Raw genomic sequence first — 26,260 nt, 5'->3', positions numbered from 1 at the left:
GGAATAACTAGATCAATATCTAGATCTATTCTTGCGTTTTTCCACTCAAACAAAAGTCTCATCAGGGAATTTCTCAAGTTACTTGGATTCACTGGATCCAAGACTCTAATGATTCCTACAACATGACTCGATGTACAAAAAAAATTAAATGGCACCTAAAATGAGTATTGTGATAGTACCAACATTCCAGGTTACAGTTCTGGAGCTTGTGAGAAGGGAAAGTACAGCTGTGTGTATAATTACCAGAACTGTAGATATTTAAGTAGATCAATGTTGCAGTGCTAAGTCTTAGGACTTCCTGCCATGCAGAAGCCCATGACCAGCCTGAATACTGGAATCTTTCACCATCACCCAGCAGATGGACATCCTTGGATGTCAGGGTATAAGGAGAGCATTGGTCATGGTCATCTTCAGGTCTTTCTAATCCAAGATATTAGAGGAGTCTGATGGTCCTAAGGTGCGGCACAACCTTCTCGATCTATGCTATGGGCCAGAGGTCTTGTGCTGAGGAGGAAGGAGGGTGGGAAGGGATACTGCAACACTGATCTACACAAACATATATTAATTACAGTAAGGCGCATGCACAACTGTGCTATGATCATTGTAGTCAATGCTGCAGCACTGATCCTTAGGAATACTCCCAAAGCTTCTTACTTGAGGGACGGCAGAGACAAACATAGCTCATCCCCTAGAGGTGGTCCCAAGGTGGCAGTATTTGTTGAACGTGGGCACTGTGGACCAGGTGGCAACTTCTAAAATGGTTTGTATGGGAACTCCCTTCCAAAATGCAGTGGTGATGGCTTTTGCTCTTGTGGAGTGTGTTTTAACCCTGCCAGAAAACAGGTCTATATTAAAAGCCCGAATGTTCACAACCGCGAACACCACAACAGCAACACAAACGCCGAACTCCTAAAATAGCGAAGGACGTAGATATCGAAATCCGGAACGCTGAATGCATTTCCAAACACAACAGCGCCATACAGGTAAGGAAAACCTACAAAAACAAACTTCTTTAAACACACTTTTGCAGGGGGGCAAGCTCCCCCTGCTCCCCATGCCCCCCCTACTTAAATATACCAACTCCGAGATCGTACTACAGTGGGGAAAAGGATACATTTCCTCTTCCCCACAATCACCCTGCTGGCCACAGAAATACGTTTGGCATTCCGGAGTTCGATATTTATGTCCTTCGCTATTTTAGGAGTTCAGTGTTTATGTGTCGCTGTTGTGGTGTTGTCAGTTGTAAACGTTTGGTCTTTTAATATTGACCCCAGAAAACTGCTTACAATGCTGTAAGTAACAGAAAAAAGTGCAATTTGTAATCCATTTAGAAAAAAAGTCTATTTGCCTACTGGTTTACCCTATTTTTACCTCTGCAAAAGCCAAAAACAGGTGGTCACATCTATTTGTAAAGTTTGTTTTATGGAGGTAAAATCTTGTCTGTGCACATCCAGGAAGTGTTAAAATTGTTCACCCTTGTTTTGGGGTGTGTAAAGAACACAGGACGATATGTAGCTTGATTCAAAAAACTACCCTGGGCATAAAGGAGGGATTGGTTTTCAAGGTCACGCTGTCTCTGGGAAAGACTATGAATGGCTCCATGCACATTAGAGCTTAAAGTCCTACAAATTACCATGCTAAGATCAGTGGTAGCAGCAGGTCTGCTTCCCATGTCTGTAGTTTAATAGGGCCCAACTCTGCTGGCTCAAATGATGGTAGTGTTTTTCAAACACAAAATTTAGGTCCCAGGAGGGTGCAGGTTTTAATTTGGGTGGTCTGAGGTGTATTATCTCCCTCAGGAAAGGTTTCATGTGGATGTGATATGTGGAAGTAAGCACAGATGGCAAAGTATGGAACTTGATGCTTGAGTAAGACCGTCCTTGTTTGAAGAGAACGGAAAGTTATTCAAGTATGTGAAATAAAGGTACTGGAGAAGGAAGAGTATCATTAGTTTTGACACCAGACAGAAAACCTTTTTAATTTTGCTACATATGTCTTTCTAGTGCTCAGTTTTCTAGCTTTCTTCAGAATAGATAGGAGGTCCTGGAAATAACACTTGTGCATGGAGTCAAGTATCCAGTATTCCAAGCTGTCATCTTGAGGATTTTCAGACTAGGGTGAATGACAGACCTTTGTGATTAATAAGTCCAGAGTGGAAATGTTATAGCTTCCCTCAAATCGAGAGCCAGGAGGAGGATGAACCAGTGCTGTCTAAAGCAGAAGAGGCTCTGAAAATCATTTTTTGATTGTCTGACCTTTTGCAGGACCCTGAGGATAAGGGGTACAGATAAAAAGGCATAAAAAGAAAGAGCTCTGTCCATATCCCTTTCTGTATGGTTGGCGAGCAGACTTTGCTTAGCTGTTTTCTGGGGAAACAATCAGCTCTACCTCTGGTCCTTCTCTGTAAAGTCCAGCAAGACATCCCTTTTCAAAGATCCAATTGCTGGGCTCCAAGAAGAGACTATGGGTGTTACTTTCAGTTGCTGGGAAACCAGCCAAAGTTCCATTGCTAGTCTTTACAGGGGCAGGAATGTTTTCTCCCCATTAATGTACCACATCACTCTATTGTTGTCAAGATTTATGCAACCATCTTTGAAAGCTTTCAATACGAAGATGCCTGCCATAATTTTCTTTAAAATTATATGTTGTTTTGCTTGGTGTTGCCCCATACCCCCCTTGGACTCTACCCTAGATGAGTCCCCCAGGCCAGATCAGAACTGTCTGTGATTAGGATCTGTATTGTCTCTGGCAAGTAGAAGTGTGCTCCTCAATTGTTGATGACTTTCATCTCCCATCAGATTAGATCAGTTTTCAAAACATGGGCGTAGAGGAATCAAGGTCTCCAGAGACTGTTGATCTTCAGGACAAGTGACAGTGATTTTAAGGAACAATTGCAACATCCTCATGAGAAGTTTTGCCAAAGGGATCATTATAATGCAAGAAGCCATGTAATCCAGGAACCTGAGGAACTCTCACTGTAATGCATTGCTTGGACTGTAGGGTCCTGAGGTAGTCTGAAAGGAAAGAGACCTTATCCTCTGGAAGGAATGCCTTCTGTTGGACCATGTCTAGGACTGCCCCCCAACAAGGCAGTTCTGATGTTGGGACAAATTTGTGACTTTTAAAAATTAAGGGTCAGACCTATGTTCTGAAAGGAATCAATGGTGGTTATGCATAGCTCTCAGAAGATCGACAGTTGACTAGTAGTCCAGATAAGGATAAATATGTATCCCTTGTGTTCTGCAGAAGATAATGATCAATGCCAGACATCTCGTGAAGACTCTGGGTGCAGCAGATAAGCCAAATAATAAGACACAAATTTGGTAATGTCTTGCGTTCCTGTGCAACAGAACATACAGATAGCATTTTTCAAGTCAAGAGTCAGCATCCAAGCTCCTGGGAAGATATGGGGCAGAAGTTTCAGAAAGCTTAATATTATGAATTTTGGTACCACTAAAAGCTCATTTAGTCTTGACATATCTAGGACAGATCTCCAAGAACCTTTTCTGGGGACAAAGAAAAGATGGGATTGAAAACTTGCACTATGCTCTTCAAGGGGCACTCTGAGTGGATCGTTTTAGTAACAGATCCTTTAAAATTGAGGAAATCGGTTACTGTTGTGGTTTTGGTGGGTGGAGGATTCCTAGAAAGGGTGGCTTTTTCCAGAATCTGGATGGCATAGGCCTTCTTTATAATCCACAGAACTCACATGTCTTGCGTTATCTCTTCCCAGTGGAGTTAGAAGTTGGAAAGTCATCCTGTAAGGTGGTGGGTGGGGTGGAGATTGGGGTGGGATTTGGGGAATGGGGAAGATAGGTGTTGGTTGCAGCCATAGCTGCTCCCTGGAGGGAGGGCAAGGTCCTTGAATCCTACAGGCCTGGAACATTGTTTTGTTTACCAGTTTCTTTGTTGTCTGTGCCTTTCCCCTCAGGCTGTTTAGCTTTTCATGCTTAAGCATAAAGAGCTATGACTTGGTAGGATAATTTTGATCATATCAGACAGAGGGAGAGGAACACAGGCAACATTATTTTACAGATCCCATCTCTTTCCCTTTTTTAACTTTTTTTTTTCTAACTGGAGTCCAAGAAGGAACTCCTTCTCAAAGGGTGCATCTAAGAGTTCTGCTTTAACATAGTCTTGGAGGGGTTATGTCCCTAGCCAGGCAGCAGTGCATGATGCATCCAAAGCATCACAGCTATATTTGAGAGTGCATCTGGACACCTGGAGGGTGGTATTACACAGGTCCTGGATATCCCTCTGGAGACTCTTGTCTTGTATCCCCTCTGCCTTGGTTTTAATTTGTTCCTGTAATGATTCAAGGTATTTGAGCAACTGAAACACACAATTAAAAGATCCCATTGCCAGGGTAGCTGAAGTGCATGTTTTCTTATAAAATCTGTCAATCTTCTTAAACTAATGTCTGGCAAGGGGTTCTTGGATGCATGCCCAGTGGCTCCCTTGACAGATGCCAGAGACACCACTGCTGGACTCACCACTGGATTTTTATAAAATTGCTTGTAGGACTCAAGCACCATACAGAAGCAGTATGCCTTCCTAGATGCAGGAGGAAAGGAGTCGGGCTGCAGGGATATGCCTTCAAACACATCAACCCCAAAACACCAGTGGTCAGGAGGTAGGGGGGTTTAGAAGCTCTGTGTAGTGAGTTTGAGCCTTGGAGAATTCCTTAGACTTCAGTTTAAGGATTCCTTCATTCTACAAGGTGCGTCTCCAAAGGAATATTCTGGGGGGGGGGGCAAGGCTGAGGATAGCATATCTTCTAAATTAGCATCATCATAAGTCTGAGGGGGAAGGTGCTCCACATTAACTAATTCCCCTTCATCCTCCGATTCTGAGGAATCAAAATGTGCCCTGGGGGATATGCCCCTCTTTCTTTTCCTAGGGGAAGTTCTTGCAGGGTGGATTACCTGGTCTTCATGAAGTTCTGGCCCAGCCTGACCAAGTCTTCTTTAGAGACCTGAGATGATGGATTTAGACAGTAAGGGCTGGGGCAAACATGTGTGCCTTTTAGATTTGTGAGTACTGGTGTTAGAGGAAATTAAGACCTCAGTTCTCTGATGGGGAGCTACAACCTCAATCCAGTCCCCAGGAACATCTTCCCTTACAATAACCAGGGGGAATATCACCTTCATCTTTGGTATTCATAACTCTGGCATTGAAAGCAATGCCCTGCTTCTTGGCTTTGGACTCAAAAAATGTCGGCATGGTGTTGGACTGTGATGTGTGGGCCTGAGTCACGGCAGCCTTCAGAGAGATCATGTCAGAGGACTCAGGTCTAACAGGTGTCAGAACAGGCAGCTGCAAAGCTGCCTCACCTGCATCAATGACATCAAGATTAGGCAGGACACAGAAATGTACTCTATGTCCCTGATGTCCTCCTTCACCCACTTATCTGTACACTTCTTAGGGACAACAGGCTGGGAACTGGTGAACGCCACAGCATGCATAAGCCCTGCCGTACTGGAATCCATGTGCTGCTTAAGAGACTCATCCCTATGTTTAATAGTCTTACAGTTAAATGCAAGACAGGACAGACAGAAATGTCATACTGATGTCCTAAATAAAACAAGAAGTACGAGTGGAAGTCTATCTGGGGGAACCTGCTTCCAACAAGAAATGCAGTTGTCAACCTTCTTAAAACTTTATGTAAATTCAAAGTATTGGAAAAAGAAGGTCCCCAAGGTGGTGCTTATCTATAGTGCACTGTAAATTCAAGCTAACCAATGGACTGACAGTGCTAACTTAACATGTTCTGGACCATCACACTACACAGCAAGAACAAAATGAAGATGGTGCCAGCCAACAACCTCCTTGTACCCCCAACATCCTGATGTTAGACAGCTAAGGATGTCCACTAGCTGGAGTAATGTACAAGACTCTGGCATTCACAGCAAGTTTCTCCACAGCAGGAAGTCCTAAGACTCATTACTACTACAGCAATTACAATAAAAATCATCTTTGGTGGAGAGGCCAATTTTATCTGAATCCAGGTCTCCTATTTTCCCTTACAGCTCTAGCACAGTCTGTAAAAACAGACAACTCAGACTTCGCTTGGGAAGCAGTGTCTCTGGAGAGAAAAGTGTCCAAAATCTTTGGAACAAAAAAGACAGACCTAAACCCCCTACATGTAAAAGAGATGTTGGCAGTCATACATGCACTCAACTTTCTTAATCATCTATGGTCTCCAGGAACATTACAAGTGATTACAGACAACAACACAGTTATTTGGTACAATAACAAAAAAGGGAAAATCAGATCTTACCCTCTGTGCAGCTAGGCCATGGTAGTCTGGGCTATAGCTTTTCAGCACAACCACACTCTACAAGCATCTTATATCCCAGTCAGAACAAAATTTTGTGGAAGACAAGTGGAGCAGGAGCAGGACAGTCCATCACAAATTGAAATTGAATCAGGGGTCTTCCGGGAATTGATCCACCTTTGGAGACAACCTTGGATAGATCTTTCTGCCTCCAGTTACAGCAATCATTTGGTAAAATTCTGTTCTAGGACTCCATGCAAGAAGGCCTGGAAAACAGTTGCTTTTTCTTTCCCTTGGATGACAATGTTCTTGTATGCTTTTCCACCCTTTCCACTAATATGAAAGGTCACTCTGAAGATTCAGATGGACTCACCAAAGAGCACTGTGGTAACTCTCTCTTGGCTCAGGCAACAGTGGTTCTCCCTTCTTTAGGAAATGGCCAAGGACAAGCTACATCACAGACTGGACCTACTTGCACAAATCAAAGCCTGTTTGGTACATCTAAGCTCCTAACAACTGCAACTTACTGCCTGGATGATACAGGCTTAAAGATCATGTGCACTGGTATGAAAATAAATTCATTTACATTCATTTTTCACTATTTTATGAAATTCCGTGGTGACTAGTGGCCACTCCAATCCTATTTTCACATAAAATAATTTTATGTGAAAATAGGACTGCAGGAGTTCTGCACTCTCAAGACAAATGCTGTTATATTTTGTGGAAATAAAGATCTGGATGGCAGTCCACTGTGAGGCGAAAGCATTCCTATCTCAACGTCCATCCACGAGACCAGGTATCAAGTTTTTACTTTTACTTATTATCACCTTTTACACTCACATACCCATTCCCCCTTAAAAGTATATTTGTGCTTAATGAGGGGAAATGAGCATGTCCTTTTTATTTGTCTTCTTTTGCTTTTATTTCCCTCAGTTTTTTGTACTGCTCATACTCTTGACTGTAACTGTGAGTTGAACAAGAAAAGCCACTCAGAAACTACTTAATAAACATTGCTTTAGGCATTTCTGAACATCCATTCTCTGACTTTATTTTATTTACACATTTATTTTTATTTACAGCTACAGCAGATATAAAAAGTGCACACACCCCTGTTAAAATGCCATTTTTTTGTGATATAAAAATGAGACCACAATAAATCATTTCAAAACTTTTCCCACCTTTAATGTGACCTATAACCTGTACAGTTCAATTGAAAAAAAAAAAAAAAAATCTGTTAGGGGAAAAATATAAAAAAATAAAAAAATGTACAGTAAGCTGGTTGTGTAAGTGTACACACCCTTAAACTAATACTTTGTTGAAGCACCTTTTAATTTAATTACAACATTCAGTCTTCTTGGGTAGGAGTCTATCAGCATGGCACATCTTGACTTGGCAATATTTGTCCACTCTTCCTTGCAAAAACACTCCAAATCTGTCAGACTGTGAGGGCATCTCTTGTGTACAGCCCTCTTCAGGTTACCCCACAGATTTTCTATTGGATTTAGGTCTGGGCTCTGGCTGGGTCATTCCAAAACTTTAATTTTCTTCTTCTAAAGCCATTCGTTTGTTGATTTGGATGTATGTTTGGGGTCATGTCGTGATGAAAGGTGAAATTCCTCTTCAAAAAAGAAACCAGCTCATCAGGCTGACTTGAGGTTCTTAAAATGGACAACAGTTTTGCTGAATTGTGCTGAATTCTGCGAGAGTATCACAGTTGCAAGCTGTTAGGGTGGGTCAACCCTATCTCATTTTCCACAAAGATAGGGTTTCCTTAATAACTAATCCTTTGCTTTATGCCTATAGTACTATCAGTTTAATTTGAGCCAAGCTATCAATCTCTCTGTCTTTTTTCCATAACACAAAAATGAGGGAGAAAAGCATCTTCCGTACACTGGATGTCCACAGACAACTCAGATACTATCTTGACAGAAGTAAAACTTTGAAGAACTCTGATCAATTATCAATTTCCTTTGAAGGTAACAGGAAAGGACAACCAGTGCCAAAGCAGACAATATCCAAGTGGCTGTGTCATTCATTTACTCCTTTTTTTTACACTAACCACCACAAGGCAATTCTAGGCAGGGTCAACAGAAACTTTACCAGAGTCTTGGCTTTATCTGTGGCTTTTTGGAAAAGGTTAGATTCGTGAAGCAGCAACCTGGTCATCTCTATGGACCTTAACACCTTAACAAAGCACTACAAACTAGATTCCTTTTCCAGGTCAAGGGCAGAATTTGCTAACACCTTCCTCCTCCCAGACAGTTTAAGTTATGACAGTCTACTCATATACCTAAGGCTACTACAGCAGTGATCAAATGATGGACATAGTATAGTTGTGTAAGTAAACTTACCACAACAGTAGATACTTGAATGATCACCGATACTGTAGCTGTTCTATCCCTCCATCCCCTATTTTTGTATGTGTTTGCTGCTAGTGTGAGGACCTTTATTTTTTACTTTCCTATCACTGACATTTTCAGGGCTCTACCCTCTCTCTTTCTCTGTTGTTACGAAAGGGCTGAAGGGCTTGATGCCTACACCTCACCCTTTTTTTTCAGCTGTGCTCAAGCTGAAGCTGGTTAATGGTTTTGGGGGGGGGGGTGCCTTTAAACTCTGGAAGCTGGCTGGCTGTTATGTCACTTGCGAGATAAATCCCATACAGCTAAGGCTACTTGCAGCAGTGATCATTCGAACATCTGTCGTTACAGTTAGATTACGCAACTGCACTTTATACCTTAAAAGGAGCAAGGAAAACATTACAAATTGAAAGCCTGTAACACTAAATAAAACAAATTAGACAATATTTTTATAAGATTCTTTAGAAAAGGATGGGTAGAGTATTAAAGTTTATAATAACGGAATTGTTGGTATTTAAAAAGATACATATTTGTTTTAATTCCCAACGATACAGACAGTATAAACTGTGACAGTAGAAGTCTACTTTTGGCATGTGATGTGCATAAAGCATTTGATTCTGTGGCTCATGAGGGCTTATGGACTGTTTTAGATAGTTATTATTGTAGTAAAACAGTAATAAATGTACTAAAATATAACTACAAATATACAGAGAATAAGATGCTCATAAATGGTTAGATAGCTAAAAATGAAAACTGATAGCAAAATAAAGCAAGACTGTCCTTTGATGGGACCATTATTTGACCTGATAATGCAATAGTAGAGGAATATAGTGTACATTTTCAAAATGCAAACTGGGGACACAGCATATGGAGTTACCTTACCTTTAAGTATTTCATAAGCTGATGACCTGATTATTGTTAATAATTCTGAGAAAAGAGAGCTGTTACTGAAGAAAATGAACATAGACCATAGGCAGTAAACCTCAATTTAACTAACCGATAAAATAAAGGATATGGAAATGCTCATTCTAAAACAGAAATATATTTTAGAAAGAAAGAAACAAAAATATTTGGAATAAAGTTTGCAGAAAAAGCAGGGTTGGAAATGAAAGTTATGTACTTACCATAGTGACAGATTTGTGTTGTCTTCCTTTCATCTGGTTCAACATGTGGGTTGTTGGACCTAGTCGGATCCAACTTTGGCACCTTATACCAAAGGTTTGGAGAGCTCTGACTCCTCTCCTGTTCACAATTCCCCTCCTGCCTGAATTACCTCACATCGAGTTTGCTGACTGACCAAATTATGTCACACTATGTAGAAAATGGACAAGGAGAAAAAGACAAACATTATATATTGTGAGAGTTACCAAGGGATCAGAGAAGGTCCAAAGGAGGTCTGGCTGACCCTTAGAAGTAAACAATAAAAAATTAGTAAGGGGAACGAGAGAGGGGAGTTGAACCACACAACAAGAAGACAACATGGATATACAATTATGGTAAGTATATAAATTTCATAGCCGATTTTGTCTTTTTTTTTTGTCGGATTCAACATGTGGGACAGATTCACAAGCTACCTGACAGAGACGTGGGTGTCCTCAAAAAAGGATATTCCTGAGTATGGCATAGCCAAAAGCCGTGCGGATTCTGGACTGCACATTTAACTTGTAGTGAGAGACAAAGGTACAAGCTGAGGACCAAGTTTTTGCATCCCATATATCATTGATAGTCTCGCTTTTTGCAAATGCCATTGAAGTTGCCATTGCTCTGGTACAGTGCACCTTAGGCCTTGATTGTTAAGACATAACTTGTGAATCATAAACAAATGAAATGCAGTCTGCTAACCACTTTGAGATGGTTATCTTAAATACTGATTGCCCCAGCTTTGCCTTGGAGAAGGACAAAGAGTGGAACTGATTTGCTGACATTCTTAGTATGATGAAGAGAGAATATGAGTAGTCTATGCACATCCAAGGTATGCAATGTATGTTCTCCTTTATCAGTAAAATTTGGAAAGAAAACTGGTAAATCAATCTGTCAGGTTCTTAAGCTACTTTATGAAAAGAAAGGAGGGGTTTGTTCTCAATGACACTTTGTCTTAATGAAAGGTAAGGAAGGGAGATTTGCACATGAATGCCTATAGTTCTGATGAATGCTTTGCAGATGTAATGGCAACCAGAAAAATAGTCTTCCATGAAAGAAACTTCATATCTACAGATGCTGGTTTGAAGGGCTCTGGGTTATAGACTGGAGTAAGACAGTATGTGGGATGTTTCATCACCGGGAGAGCTATGAATCTGATTGATTTGACTCACACTAAGGGAAGTTTTGCTATTTGATGTACAGAGTCTATGTGGCAAACTATAAAGTCTATGGACTGAATAGGAGACAGCTTGTTCTTCTTGGCATTTACAGAAATACCTAGGTGAGTTGTCAGTGGTAATATGACTGACTGATGTCTCAGAAGTAGCACCCTGGAGACAGCAGTGAAAAGCCAATCATCTAAACACAGGAACACTTGGCTCCCCTGTAACCTGAGATAGGCTGCCATGGCATTACCTTAGTAAACACTTGGGGGGGGGCTGTGGTAAGACCAAATGGCAGTTCTCTGAACTGAAAATGATTGGCTCCCAGCCAGAAATGGTGGCATCCTGGAGATCGATAGAGCACATCCAATAGTTCTTCCTCAGTAAAGGTAGAATGGTTTGTACTGTGACCATCCGGAACTTTGTCTATTTTACAAACTGATTCAGACTGCTGAGATCCAATATTGGTCTGAGGTCCCTTGTCTTTTTTGTCACTAAAAAGAACCTTGAATAGACTCTGGATCCTAGCTGGTCTTGGGGAACTGGTTGGATGACTCTTTGCCAGCAACCTTGAAACTCCTGTTGCTGTAGATTCCAATTGATTAGGTGGAGTATCTGTAATCTTTTGTTTCGTCTCTGAGGATTCTAAAAAGGATATCGTATAACCTCTGGCACTGATCCTTGGCACCCAAGAAATGGAAGTTATATTTTGCCCCAGGCTAGAAGGTGTAAGGAGAAGTGTCCCCGGATTGCCTGCAGAGTGCAGCAGTCAGGTAAGTGTCCAGGGAAGCTGAAAAGGTTTCTCTGTGAAAGGTCCACAGAAATCTTAGTTTTGTGGACCATCTGTACCCTGTAGATGATGTCCCATGGAACTGCCACCGCCTCTGCCAGGCCTATCCCCTGGTGTGTCTTGGTGAAAAACATGAGATATTTTGAACCACATTTTTCTTCTTCCTCTTTGATTCCTAGAGAAGGATCTCTGAGGGGGTTGAAAAATGGATTCCAGCAGCAGACTAGGTCTTACCATCCTGCTCACTCCTGGTAAGTGTACCTTGTCTTTTGCTCCCAATAAAGTGGAGCCATCATACAGGGCATTTATGCAGGATATCTTAAAGCTTTCTGCAAAGCCACAAAGCCGTATCCAGGCATGATGCTGCATAGTAATACCTCTGTCAGCTGCTCAGCCTCTGCCATCTAATTCATTAGATAGCAGTCTCATGGCAACATTCAATGATGATTGATCAAATCCCTCTGGAAACGTGTTAGGTGTGCCATGTAGTTCAGTGCACAAAGAGAGAAAGTGACTGAAGTATAAGTCAATTTCCCCAGTCTGTCCAACACCACTGGCTCCCCGTCAGGAGGATGGATAGATGAACTTTCTTCAGACAGTTCCTTTCTTGTGGCTTCCGCATGGCATCCGCAGAGGGACCTTTAGCCCAATCTTTTCTTTCCTTGGGGACAACTAGAATTTTGTCCGGTTCCTTCGGGGTTGGCTCTGCTACATCAGGTTCTTCCAGGCTTTTTGGGGAATGAGGTCAACTAAAGCATCATGAGGAGGGACCACCCAGGATATTTAAGAGCAGGCACTAAAATCTTAAAGAAACACAGACACATCAAAAGAAGGAGTTTTGGTGGAGCCCCCCCTTCTGTTTCATCAATTTAAGGATGTCTCCAAGTCTCCAAAGGAGACGTCTTCACGTGGCGATCTCGGGGAGCCTTCTTCCTCATCCAAATTGGTGTCTTAAGTGACAGACTCAGGAGAGAAGCCAATATGTTTCCTCTTGCAAGTCCTCTTCTGAGGGATGTGCTTTGGGATTTCTAAGGGAGATGCATCAGAATCTAATATGGGACTCGAATGCCGAGTGGTCTCAAAGTCTACAGAGTTCATCAGTCTCTGTCTATCAGACTGACAGTAAGTAGGAGCAGTCTTCAGAGGAAGTTAGGATGGATCCAAACTGAGCATGTACCACTTGTCTTGGTCTGGCCAAGGTATTTTCATGGCCTTGGAAGCTGACTCAGTAAACAGAACCAAGGAAGAGCCACCTAACTTAGCAGAATCAGTAGCCCTCTCAATTCCAAGGGCTGATGGCTCCAAGGAGGACCTCAGAACCGAGCTGTCTAGGATAGAAACCCTGAGCAGTAGGGACGGCTACAAAAACCTTGGAGTCAACTCCACTGTCAGTGCTACGACCCTGATGTCCTCACTCTGGGACTCCACTAGACCCAAGTGCATCAATGTTGAGTGAGTGAGGGGAAGCTGTTTAAGCCAAAGGCTCCAGGGCTATTGGCTCCAAAGCTGGTACAGTGGGTAGACTGGATCCGAAATACATTGGCTCCAAAAATGTGGATGGTGTGGGAAACAATACAATTGTGGTGGAAGGAGTTTGATCCCTGTCCTTTCCTCAGAACAGTCAGGACAACTCCCAGCTAAATCTGCATCCTCAAAAACTTCCTCATCATTTGGTTGATGTCGAATTCAGTGACACTGCAAGTGGATTGACCAGATCTCAAGGACTAGGCTAACAAAACAGGCCTGAAAGGGATCTTCTGTAAGACAAGCAAGTGTGGAGTAGGGCTGATGGGCCACAGAAAAAATTAAGTCTTCAAGGAGGGAGTGTAGATCTTAGAGGCACTAGGATCCAAATGCTCAAAAACGTTGGTGCTGGACACATGATAGCTGTGGGGTCTGGAGACCTTTTCTTAGACTTGTCTGAGCTGTATTCGGGTCTCTTTTCTTTAGACTTGTCTTTTGATTTCCCTCTTTCATCTTTGCCTTTTCTCATCTCATTTTCTGTCAGAGGAAGGGGAAGTACAGCAAGTCTTTTGATCTGAGGACATTTTGAACCCTGTCTGCTGAGGAAAAAGCCCTTTTAAAATGAGTTTCTCTTTTTCTCCCTTGGAGAGTTCTGGTGCTGAACCCAGCATAAACTGTGCAAGAATCCTGCAAGTGGGAAGGTCCCAAACTGTAAACATACTGCGAGTGTGTGGACCTTGAGGCGGGATTTCATACCAACAGGAGGAACATTTCTTGAAGCCTGTACACTTTTCCAACATTAAAAGATGAAGAATATACTATATAAATTCAAACAGCAAGATATCTAAACATATTTAAAGTATCTAACTATTCTAATGTTAATCCTCAGAACATATACACAGCAGTAATTTGAAAATCACACTAACCTTCTATCTACTAATGTTTACTACTACAAAAGAACCTAGCACTAATATAACCTAATCATTATAAACAAATAGTCAAAAAGGGAGGAAAAACAGCGTAATTTATTGTGAAAAGTAATGGAGCTCTCAGTCCACACATCTGGCTAGGCATGTGGCAAACATACGCTGAGGTAATTCAGGCAGGAGAGGGGAATTGCAGATAGGGGAAGAGTCAGAGCTCTCGGATCCAAAGTTTTGGTATAATGTGCTGTGGTAGGATCCAACTGGATCCGACAACCCACATGTTGAAAGAGATGAAAAAAAGACAATCAGATCTGTCATTCACAAAGCAGGATTATATACTGATTTACGTCAATTAGGCTATGTAGCAGGTGTATACAACTTTCCAAGAAATAAATAAAAAATCTTCTAGAAAAAAATATTTGAAGGTTTATAGGGCACCAGATTAAATCCCTTTAAAAGAGGGGAGTATATTTAAAAAAAAGATTATGGAGAATTGTGATTATTTACCCCTAATGTATATTTACTTAGTGTCCCTTAATTTGTATTGGTTAACAGTAAAGATTAAATATAAAGATAATGACTTTGTTGATAGGTTGCTGTGGGAGAAGTACAAATCAACACAAGAAAGCCTAATGCCTGGGAAAGGAGAAATGATTACACAAATGATAATATAAAGGAATATGTTGTAGAATTCAGATTTAGAAACTATACTTGAAAGTTGCACACAGGAAATTATCATGGGCAAATATTACAAATGACCACAGGAGCATTTAGATGACAGTTATAAAAGACTGAATAAAGAAAGGCAAAATAGATTTAAGGGTGATGGAAAAACAAGACTTCTTGCAGTGTTAAATGCTAGGCAGCTGCCACTTAAAGGACAAATGAAGTACAAGTGGGTACAGGACAGGCTTTGCGTGATTTGTAAATCTGAGGACACATCAGAGCATGTTTTAGTTAATTCTTTAAAAACAAAAACTTTCTGGTAAGTGATTTCCAAAAAATTTAAATATTTGAATCTCCTTCCTATGTCCCTTTATAACTAATTTTGTGGAATATAAGATGCAACAAAATGTAAACAGGGACCAAAACATTTTTGTGATATATGGATTCTTTTGTTAACTAGACGTAATGGATTATTTTATAGTAAGTTGCGGGACTGCTCTTTGATCTTGAAAAGGTTAAGACTGTGTTTGTGGAAAGCAGGATGATATTTTTCAATGATATTGAATGTAATGCCAGTCATGCTTTTATATTTCTAATATGAATCTATACATCAATCTTATTTGCTTTTACTTATTATTTAAATATTTTCTTGTATATCTACATAGTATACATGAACATGTATCTTATATGATGACTAAATAAGTGTTCCCCTACTCTTGTCAATAAACACCAATAAATCTTTTACATCCATCTGAATTGCCACCAACTCTACCAGATGTGATCAACATCTTATCCGTAATTTATTTATATAAATAGGCAGCTTTCAACCTGCATCCCCCAGGTGTCCCGAATAGTCTGTTCAATACATGTACACCTTAATGCTTTAAACTTATCTTCAGATAAAATATTCACTTTGTACAGAGATCAAATTCAACACTATTAATATTCAGCAAGTACTCCAAAAATCTGACTTTTATTCTTGCCTCATTCCTTCAGATGCATATTTAGACTTCACTGTATCAAGTCAATTTGCTTTAATAATGCCAATAAACAGTTCACTTTCAAATTTTTGTTCAAAAATGCTTTTAATTTGTAAAATTTACTACTCTGCAAAATGCCCCTTTAACACAGATTCTACTTAAATGTATTAAATAAAACCAATGCTTCAACACATGCTTAAAGCCACATGTGAATAACAGATATGAATATCTCCTGCGTGACCATTTATCTGGTGTCTATTACCACAGTGCAGCCCATATGGCTCTCCACTTTCAAATGTATTAGTGCTGCAACAGATTCTCAATATTTCCATTTTTGCATCTTTGTCAAATGTGCTATCTGACACTAGCATAACGCTGTTGACTGCAAACTATTAATATCACTTGCTTTACACACTTCCACCACTTCTTATTAAGGCCAGGTCTAATCCTACCAATAGTCTGCCCCTCATTTAATCATTACACTATAAACTAGTGTGTTATCAAAGATTTTTGAAAATCATCAAATTCAGAGTCTTCATCTCTGCTTTTCAGTTCATCAAAATAAGCAACTTAAGCTGTTGCAAAAAAAATGGCAAATAAAAGACAGATTCTTCCCACACTTACAATAACTCCCCAGCTTCTTTTATGTTACTGTTCTTTTTCCTCTTCAAGAAAAGCAAAACAGTTAAATACGTTTAAAGATTATTTTCCAGCAACATGAAGAATGTAAAACACTGTATGTTTTCAGGCTTCCTGATTAATCAACTCACAGCGGAGAATAAATCAAATTTTTGGACATAACACCTACAGTTTGCTGCTAAACTGCTTTTTCACAAAGGAATCCTTGAAGGCTACTGAGGGGTCACTATTTCACTGTCAATTATACTTCTATACTTACACAAACACAATGAAAACAAATACATATTCACATCTGCAATGTAGTTCCCCAGCTCAGCAAATGTTTCTTCAGTTCTGATACACTGTGATGTGCATGGTTAGCAAATAAGACAGAAACAACCATGATATATGTTAAACGTCCTCAAGGTCTATCCTGTTTACAAATACATGACTTGCAGCGTTTTTACCCATTTAGCATTTAAAAATGTATACATGTATTCTGCATAACCCCTGCCCATATATTTGATTCACCCAGAAATCCATTTCTTTGTAAATATTAAGGTTGCCAGTAATTAAAAGGAGGGTATGAAAATTTCTCTGGCAGCTGTCTATGAATTTTACCTCTTATTACAACAGGGTGTTCCTGCTGTCATGCCAAGAACTAGTACTGTTGGAAAATAGCTAATACTAAGAGGGAAGTATCACAGGTTAAAGAAAATAATGCTTTACATGTGCCAGGTGAAGATCCAGTCAAGTAAAACCATCTATATAACTCCTCCTATTTCCTCCTATAACTCAATTATTGAGAAGCGATTTATTTTTTATTCCATTAAAATTAAAAACTTTGGGCAAACACCTTAAGTTCTGTTTTTAGTTACCTCCTAAATGCAGTTACTCTAACACAGCTCTCTACAAATACATATATAATACTTCCTTCTGCCTTTATCAATTTTTCTCCCATGCATCAGTAATTCCAGCCCTTCCCTGAGGAGATTTACATCCAAGTTTTGTCCCACTGGGCACAATGTCCACTCATTCAAAAAGCATATGCATTAGCTACTGTAACAAAACCATGACTGTTTAATGAATTTCACCTCTCATAGACATGGATAATTAATTATTCATCAGCCTGACATACCAGCTACAACTGAATCATTATCCCTCTGTATGTAACTTTAAACTGCACAGCATACCAAATCTTAAGGCCAGGAAAACACCCAGGGACGAGGAGCATTTCTTCCAGTAAAGGATTTTACTTTCTTGTATATTTCGGTCTTCTTCCTAAGCATTACTAATCATGAACATAAATGGGTCATTATGAAGTACTCTACTGAAACTCATCTAAAATTAAACATAGCCAACAAATTACAGTACAAAAAACCTTCGAACATTGACAAGTACCACTACATCATCATTAGCGACTTCAATTTCCACTGGAATCCAATGTGAAGCTTTGGTCTTCCATTTACCAATTAAATAACATCAGCTGTGTTTTGCAGCTGATACATGCTCCCATAAGACTGAATCCTACCACAGCTAAACAAAGCAAAATAGTCATTTACTAACTAACCATCAGTTCTCTTTCACATCCATATTTTCCCATCTGTCTTAAGTAACCATAACACAAATCACCATCACCTTCTTAATAACAAATTAGTTATGTTATGCCCCTTTCACAAAAGCTGCAACATACAATTAGTGGAGACTCGTTATTAGGCAAAATGCTTGATGGCCCACCAATCCTTACTAAATGTACTATAATCCTTTAAAATACTTTTTTTCTTAAAGCAATACACAGATTAAAGCTCCATTTACAACTTATTGTTAACTTTCTGAGTCTGGGAAAAGATGCAACTCTGTTGCATCTGCAATTTGAAAGTCAAATAATTTAGCAAGGGAAAACAATAATTTAAGTAAAAAAAAGTCACAGTGCTGCAATATACTGGTAAATACTACAAACCCATATATTTAAATAGAAAAAAGGAATGTCTGCCATTTCTAATAAGCTACTTTTTTTTGGCAGTTCAAAGATCAGAGATGCACCACAGTTTGAAAGACTGCTGATATGCATATATTTTAACTTTCTCAAAACATTTACATTACATTTTGCCATTCAGCTTCCCACTGCTGTGTTCTTCTGAAGTTTCCAAAGAACATACACCACTTGTGAGTTGTGATGTGCTTCAGTGTTTCCGACTCTTGATTAGGAATAATATTCCAACTACAGACTTTTTTGTTCACTCACCTAACATAAATATACAGTTACTTCTCTAGGCTATAGTGAAGTAATCACTTAAGTAATCCCAAACTATGGAGCTGCAGGCTGATAAAGCAATGGCTGGTGACACAGAGAGGAGTCCTACAGTAACAAACAGATCATAATTTAAATGGGCCACTTGGAATTTTGTGGCACACTGTTACTTAAAGGTTAAATTCAGTATTTTCCAGGAAATACTGACCAGTAAAGAGGAATACTGTAGAAAACAGTTAAGTATACTCTGTAGCAGCATATTTTTAAAGTATTCTTCTTTATTAATTCTTCTGAAAAACATCTATGCTTAAGTCATTAGTCTCAAAATTAACTTCAGAATACACCTACACAATCCATAAGCAAGCTTAATAGTACTTTGCAAAACAATACACTGATGACTCCTCACCTTATAATGTTAAGCAACTCCTGACGGACAGCAAAAATTGGCAGGTACTGTCTTTGTTCCATCAGTGACTTTTTCTTAGCAAATTCACTGCTAGCCTCAGTCTTTGCTTTCACATGCTCTGCAAATTTCTGCTCTGTTCTGCAGAAAGAGGAAAAATGTCAAAATGAAAACGTAGAAGACTTAAACATTTTAGTTATGAATAAAGCAAAAATAAATCTGCTATGCAAACAAAAAAACAGCAAAAAGCAGAAATTAACACTACCGAATTTCTGAAGGGGTAGGGCTACTGTTTTTTCCACCACAGGCTCTAAATATAGGCTAACAATCCTATGCCATACAGGCTTTTTAATGTACCCACACACCTATCCAAACAGCAATTAGTATGAGAAAAAGTCTTTTATTCATAGTTTAGTTCCACAGACGATGTGATCTTTGAATAACAAACTAAACTTTTTTTGGTGATATAACTACTATGCACCCAAAGTTTGGCTTAAAGGTTTAAACACAGCTCTTCAAAGAAAGGAAGGTCTTCGTGCCTGCATATACTAAACACAGATCACCGAAAAGCAGTCTGAAGACAGAGTACAACAAAATAATTTGTTTTATTTTTTGCATTTCCTCCATATGCTTTCAGCAGAAGGAGAAGCAAGTGAAAAAAAAAAAAGATCTACTAAGTTTCATTAAAGATCTAACTAAAAAATTATACACAGGTATCAACAGCTTAAGGACTTGAGCTGAATTTACATTTTAAAGATACATTTCCTTACAACAATTCTTAAAAATAAAGCATTTAGACCAATGCCATGAAACAGAGGGTTAAAGCTATGACATCTTAAAACACTCCATAGCTGATGAGAGGCAATGTGCTGGAGGGACCTGGAGTGTGTGCATGTGTGTGTGGAGGGGCAGGCTATGGGGTGGATGTGAGCTGCTGACACTAGCTCATCCATCCTAGGGGGAAGGGGAAACAGCACTGGTCTGCCACGCTGGTGGCATCTGCAGCAGTACAGCTGTATCGCCTGCAGAAATGTTATTAATACTTTAACTGAGTAAGTGAACTGGTCCAGGAACCCTTTTCAGCAATGCCCTAAGATACACAATGGCAAAAGCAATAAGTACAAAACTGCACTGAGGAATAAAAATTAAAAATTATCATTAAAGCATTTGACTAAGACGGCAAGTACAAAACATAAGGATGACAGTAAATAGGTAAAACAATGCATACATTAATAATGCTTAAATATATAATGCAGATGATTTAAACTTCATTATAATACAAAACTATACACAAACATTGTACAGCAATGTGGTAAGATTTTACTACAGTAAAACAGATTTGTAATCAGCTTGTGAATGTTGTATGACTGTACAAAAAATGAAGGAGGATAATTATATTTCTATCAGTCTTGTTCACTTAAGGTGGCATCAAACACAATCTGCACATTTTGGAATGGAATCACAAGTATCGGTGAATCTAAGAACTACTGTGCAACTGCAAAAGCTCGTGTTTCTATTGTACTTACATTTACTTTCTTTGACCAGATCGTCTCAAAAGTATTTTTCAAAGTCAGTAATTAGTCTATATTCCTAATGTTCTACCATCACCAGTTTGTCTGTAGCAAACTAGCATCGCCAGGTTGGGAATTTAAGAACTGCATGCTAGCCGCCATTTGCGTGTAGAGATTGGCTGACCAAAACTACTACTCCCTCCTCCTACTGTATGGGAAAGCCAGCATCCATCACTCACTCCCATTCTCTCCCACCTCACTCTTGTAGTAGGATTTGACTGTTGAACTTGGGCCATGTACGTAAAGGACAGTCAAGCTTTATTTCTCTGTGCCGCAGAGTCAAGGTAGGCAGACATTTTTTTGTAGAAGGCTACAGTGGTAGATGAAATGAGATAGAACCTCTTCATTTAAAGCTTTCTTGTATCTGTCACAAGAAAAGGTGATGCAAATAAGTAATCACTTGGAAAAGGGATGTTTACTAAATGAACAGTATGATTTCCTTTCAGAATAGCAGCAAATGACTAACAACCTGCCTAATGGATTTGACCCACATGCATTCATGTAATGCATCATTTTTTCATCTTTGCTTCCATGCTTCAGGAAGAAACAAATATCTGGAAAGACTAGTTTAAAGATACTTCAGGAAAAAAAGTTTCTCCATAAAAAGGGATTTGTTTTAATGATATGCTGTCTTTATGGCAAACTATGGCTCTTTACACAACAAGGCTGTTGTTGTCTTTCGGCTTTTCCCAGGTTAGGGGTCGCTACAGCGGAACTCCGGTCTGCTAATGAGTGGCAGTAGGTTTTGACGAACGCTGAGGTGCCAGCTCGATGTTCAACCTTCAACAAAGGCACGCCCATTTATGCATGTCTTTCGAACGCCCACCCAACCATGGGGAGGACATGCAGACTTCACACAGAAGGCACTCCCTGCACTCCAGCCGTGAATCGAACGGGAAAACCTCTTGCTGTGAGGCAACAACGCTACTGCTGCACCACCGCGGAGTTCAGAAATGTCTTTTGCTTGTGGTGAAATGCAGCTAAGAAGTCCATTTTCCAAAAGAGGTACATGAGGTAAGATGTATCAATATGCTCAAAAGAAAGAAGAGTTGTATTTTTTTTCAAAATTGAAATCCCAAGCAAGTGCCACTGGAGGTCTTGGAAAGCTGGAATGATAGAGCCCCTTCCAATAATATTTAGTTATGTTATGCATTTATTTGAAATCAGGGTAGCAGGCTGATCCATTATGGGCCAATTTCAGAAACAGCCCAGGCCACACAAACTAAGTACAGTAATACCTACACAAAACAAGCTGAAAAGTATACACAGACAAAAATATCAGACAAATGCAACCCGATGGGAAATACAAGATGGTTCAGAGTTAAACAAGGCAGTAAACTGTACAGAACTTTAGGAAACTGAGAGAAAATCTTGTCCACCCTAAAAGGTACAATATGGCATTTTATATGGTCTTTTAGCTTATTTAAAGGTAAACACCTATGTAGAAAAATGTGACTGTATGGAATCAACATGAGATCCTTAGCCCAAGTTTTGGGGAAAAAGAACAACTTTGCTCTTTTGCTGAGGAAATGGTTAAGTAGCATCTGAATTAGAAAACTAAATCTCTAAATTTTAAAAATAGGCTTGCTTTTATACCTTTTACGTTTAGTGGCACTTTCAGAAGCTGAGGAGTAATACTGAGAAAGCCTTACAAGTTATCACAACAGATCTGCATTACAACTGAGTAAAAAGGCATTGGTCCCACTGCCTCAATGTAAGGCAGCATGGAACAAAACAGGAGAAGCTGGTAATTCAGATGAGAGGTGAAAAAGTCCACTAAAGGACAACACAAACTTTTTTCAACATGAAGACTTTCCTGCCCAACTGCCATTCACAAGACTGTGATTTTTCTGCTTACAGTGCCTGCCAAGGATTACATAGAGTAATATAGAAATTCAGACATCTATCCGCAATACATCGAAAAGAAAACATAAAAGAAACAAAATCCTGAACACAAATAGGGATCACAAAAACATTGCATATCCAGTTAGTATTCTTATAAACTGCTCTCTCGCAGAAGGATATGTTCCACATCTATGAAAAAATCTATTACTCCACTACATAAAGGTGGAAACTCTCACAACCTCTCAAACTATCGCCCCATCTCTATACTTTCCCCACTATCCAAAATCCCTGAGAAGTGTGTGTACACACAATTACTCAAGTACCTCACTGATAATAATTGTTCTGTCTCCCACTCAACATGGCTTCCGCCCAGAGCACAGCACTATTACAGCCCTGCTCTCCTTCACTAATACGGTCATCAAAACCTTAGATACAAATCACCCCACTTCGGTAATCCTATTGGATCTATCGAAGGCTTTTGACAGCATCACGTACTAAACTTCTGATCCAATTAACAAAACTTGGCTGCGCCCCCAAATCCCACAACTGGTTTACATCATACCTAAACAATAGACAGCAATCTGTAAAGTGGCATAACATGCAATCTGATCATCTGTCCAACAACACTGGAGTCCCACAGGGTTCCATTCTGGGACCATTACTCTTCAACATCTTTATTAATGACCTCCACAAAGTCTCTCAACTAGGTAAAGTTATCCAATACGCCGACGATTCGACAATAATTTCTACTTCAAACAATTTCTCTGACCTCCTCACAGTTACTCAAAATGCTTTTACAGAAATTGAATCATAGCTAAACAACTCACAATTGCTATTAAATGCAAAAAAAAAAAAAAACACTTCTATTATTCTCTTTAAAACCACCATATATAGACTTCAAAATCTTATCTAAAGACGGAACTGAAATAGAAATAGTAAAGATTTGCCAAACTACTAGGCATTACAATTGACAAACTCACCTTTGAAACACACGGTCTCAACACAATAAAGAAAACGCACTTTAAACTTGGCAAACTTTATCATTATAAACTTTACATGGACAAAAAACACCAAAACAAAACTGGCAAGTACTTTACTCATCTCTCCTTCACTTTGTGGCAGTGCCAGCTTTACCAACCTTCACTCATCCCTCAGCAACAAAATTCAGTCTCGTTACTATAAAATAGCTAAGTCTGCCTCAGGAAAGCCTAACCTCTCACACCACTGCCAAGCAATCTCTGAACTGAATAGGTTGGATTTCCCAAACTATTTTTGCTATATCCAACTAATGTTAGCCATTAAACTAATTTATAAACCAAATACCTGCCCAGCACTCTCATCAACACTACAAACTTGTATTCCTTCACATACCCTCCAACAAACTGCTACTAAGTGTAACCAAGCCCAACAAAAGAGCTAGACAATGCTTGCTCTCCCATAGGACTGCTAAAAAATGGAACTCCTTACTCCCATATTACCCAAACAGAATGTATAAAAACATATAAAAGTAGCATTGAAAACTTACTTCCTACATAACCTCAAATGCCAATGCAAATCAAACAAACAACCATAAAACCTTCAATTATTTCTAACCCAGTTCCATAGTTCAAAATAACTTTTACCATGTCAGCAACACAGCTCTATTACCATTATAGCTTTTTGGCAAGAACCGCCATTTTTTTTAATGCAATGCCACAAAAAAAAAAACAACTCAAGCTTTGTACTATACTACCAACTGTTATCTAAGTTTATATAAGTTCTGATACATACTGATAAGTTTTATATTGTCTATGTATTCTATTTTTATATATTATTTTAAATTTTTGCATATTAACACTTTTAAAAATTTTTTTGTCAAGTTCATAGGTTCATACTAGGCTATCTGCCCTAGGGCATTTATAAGCCTAACCAGAATGTGTTTGGCTTTCGCCACCCATTTTAAATTTATTTTGCTATGCCCTTTTTCGAGGTTAGTATACTGTGCCTCTGTCTAACAGTGACACAGAAGTGATACCCGGGGTAAACCTACGATCTCCAATCCACTCATCAAGATTCATCTTGAAGAGAGTCAATGAGGGACTCTGCCTAACCTGGACTGGGATTTTATTCCAGAGTGAAGGGAGCCTCTGGGTTATGAGAATCTGTCCCTCAAGCATGTCCTATTTATTTCAGTGCTGAGGTTCAAGTCTCTCGAGTGCGTAGCTCGATGGGATTTGGATTTTCTGAGGTGCAGCATGTCCATTAATTCCGGGTTGGACATGGCTTTATATGTCAGGCACAGATATCCTCTGAACAGGCGGTATGCCACTGAGTAGAACTGGAGTTTCTTTAACCGGGCAGCATATGGCATCTGTTTGAGCCCTTTGATCCTCTTGGTGAGGTACTTTTGGGGTCTTTCCAGTTGCTGCAGGTGTCTGGTAAGGTACATCCCAAAAGGGGCATTGTACTCAATTATGGGCCTGATGAGGGATGAGTAAAGAGGCACGATGACCTCCCCTGATCTAGATGTGAATCCCTTCATGATTAGGTGGGCTATATAAAATGTTTTTCTAACCACTTTGGCCATGTGGTTGTCAAATGAGAGATTGCTATCAACTTGGGTCCCCAGGTCCCTAATTACTTCTTCTGTACTTAATGGATTACCACCTATCTGGTAATTTGTGGGCTCTTTGTTTTTGCCAAAGGGGATGACTATACACTTTTTGGCATTTAGCTTGAGGCCATGGCTCTGGCACCAGTTGCCTGTTTCTATGAGGCCCTTTTGGAGGATGCCTGTGTCGGCTGGAGAGTCGATTATGGGGCCCAGTTTGCAGTCATCTGCGAACTTGGTCAGCCACAGTCCTTCTGTGTTGGCCTGCACCTCCGAGAAATATATACCGAACAAGAGAAGTCCCAGGACTGAGCCTTGTGGGACACCACTTGTAACTGGTTTGGAGTCTGACATGGCTCCAGCAATTCTAACCATGTGGGTTCTGTCCTTGAGCCAGTTTGCAATCCATCTAGTGACATGGGGGTTTATATTTAAGCTGCTGAGCTTATCTATAATGCCGGAGTGGGGTATTGTATCGAAGGCTTTTGTTGGTCCAGGTAGGCTGTGTGGACCACCTTCCCCTCGTCAATGGCCTTGGTGACTGTTTCAAAGAAATCAACCAGGTTTAAGAGGCAGGATCTGCCCTTAACAAAGCCGAACTGGGTAGGATCTAGTGTCTGTAGGTCCCCAATATCTTTATTTATGAGGTCCATGATGATCCTTTCCATAGCTTTGCAGACCAAGCTAGTCAGGCTTATGGGGCGATAGTTTCCAGGATCCGTTGAGGCACCACCTTTATGGAGAGGGACCACTGTTGCTGTATGCCACTCTTTGGGCACATATCCTGTAGTAAGGCTGAGATTGAACAGTAGTTTTATGTTTGGGTTTAGCTCTTCTTGGAGTTCATGTAGGACACAGCCCAGGACACCGTCTGGTCCCATTGATGCTGTGTTTTTGCTTTGGAGAGGGCGGCTCTTACCTGAGCATCTGAGATGTCAGGGGGGCAGCACTCTGCTGGGATAGATATTTGCCCTTTTGGTGGGGAGAGGAGAAGTTTGCACTGAACCTGTCAGCTAGGATGTTGGCAATGTCTGTGGGTTCGTGTTTTTTGTCATTTTGGACTAATTCTGAGCATATCTGGGAATTACCACCCAGGTTCCTAACATAACTAAAGAAAGCCTTGTGATTTTCCTTAGTGTCCTGTGCAATTTTTCTCTCGAAGCTGGCCTTAGACAATTTTATGAGTGCCCGTAGTTTTTTGCTAATACTGATCAGTGAT

General features: G+C 39.9%; 1 protein-coding gene across 1 annotated transcript in view; it reads right to left on the bottom strand.

Annotated features, from left to right (window-relative positions):
- Positions 1-26,260, bottom strand: part of DHX38 (DEAH-box helicase 38) — a gene marked incomplete in the record, with an annotated part of 1,902,786 nt that overhangs the window by 1,040,882 nt on the left and 835,644 nt on the right. The window contains 1 exon segment of the mRNA XM_044081902.1: positions 19,039-19,176. Within this exon segment, the coding sequence (XP_043937837.1) occupies positions 19,039-19,176 (138 nt within the window).

This window comes from Protopterus annectens, chromosome 8.part1, assembly GCF_019279795.1.
Source record: "Protopterus annectens isolate FY-2018-M chromosome 8.part1, PAN1.0, whole genome shotgun sequence".
Lineage (NCBI taxonomy): Eukaryota > Metazoa > Chordata > Ceratodontiformes > Protopteridae > Protopterus > Protopterus annectens.
This window is presented reverse-complemented; position numbering and strand designations above follow the sequence as displayed.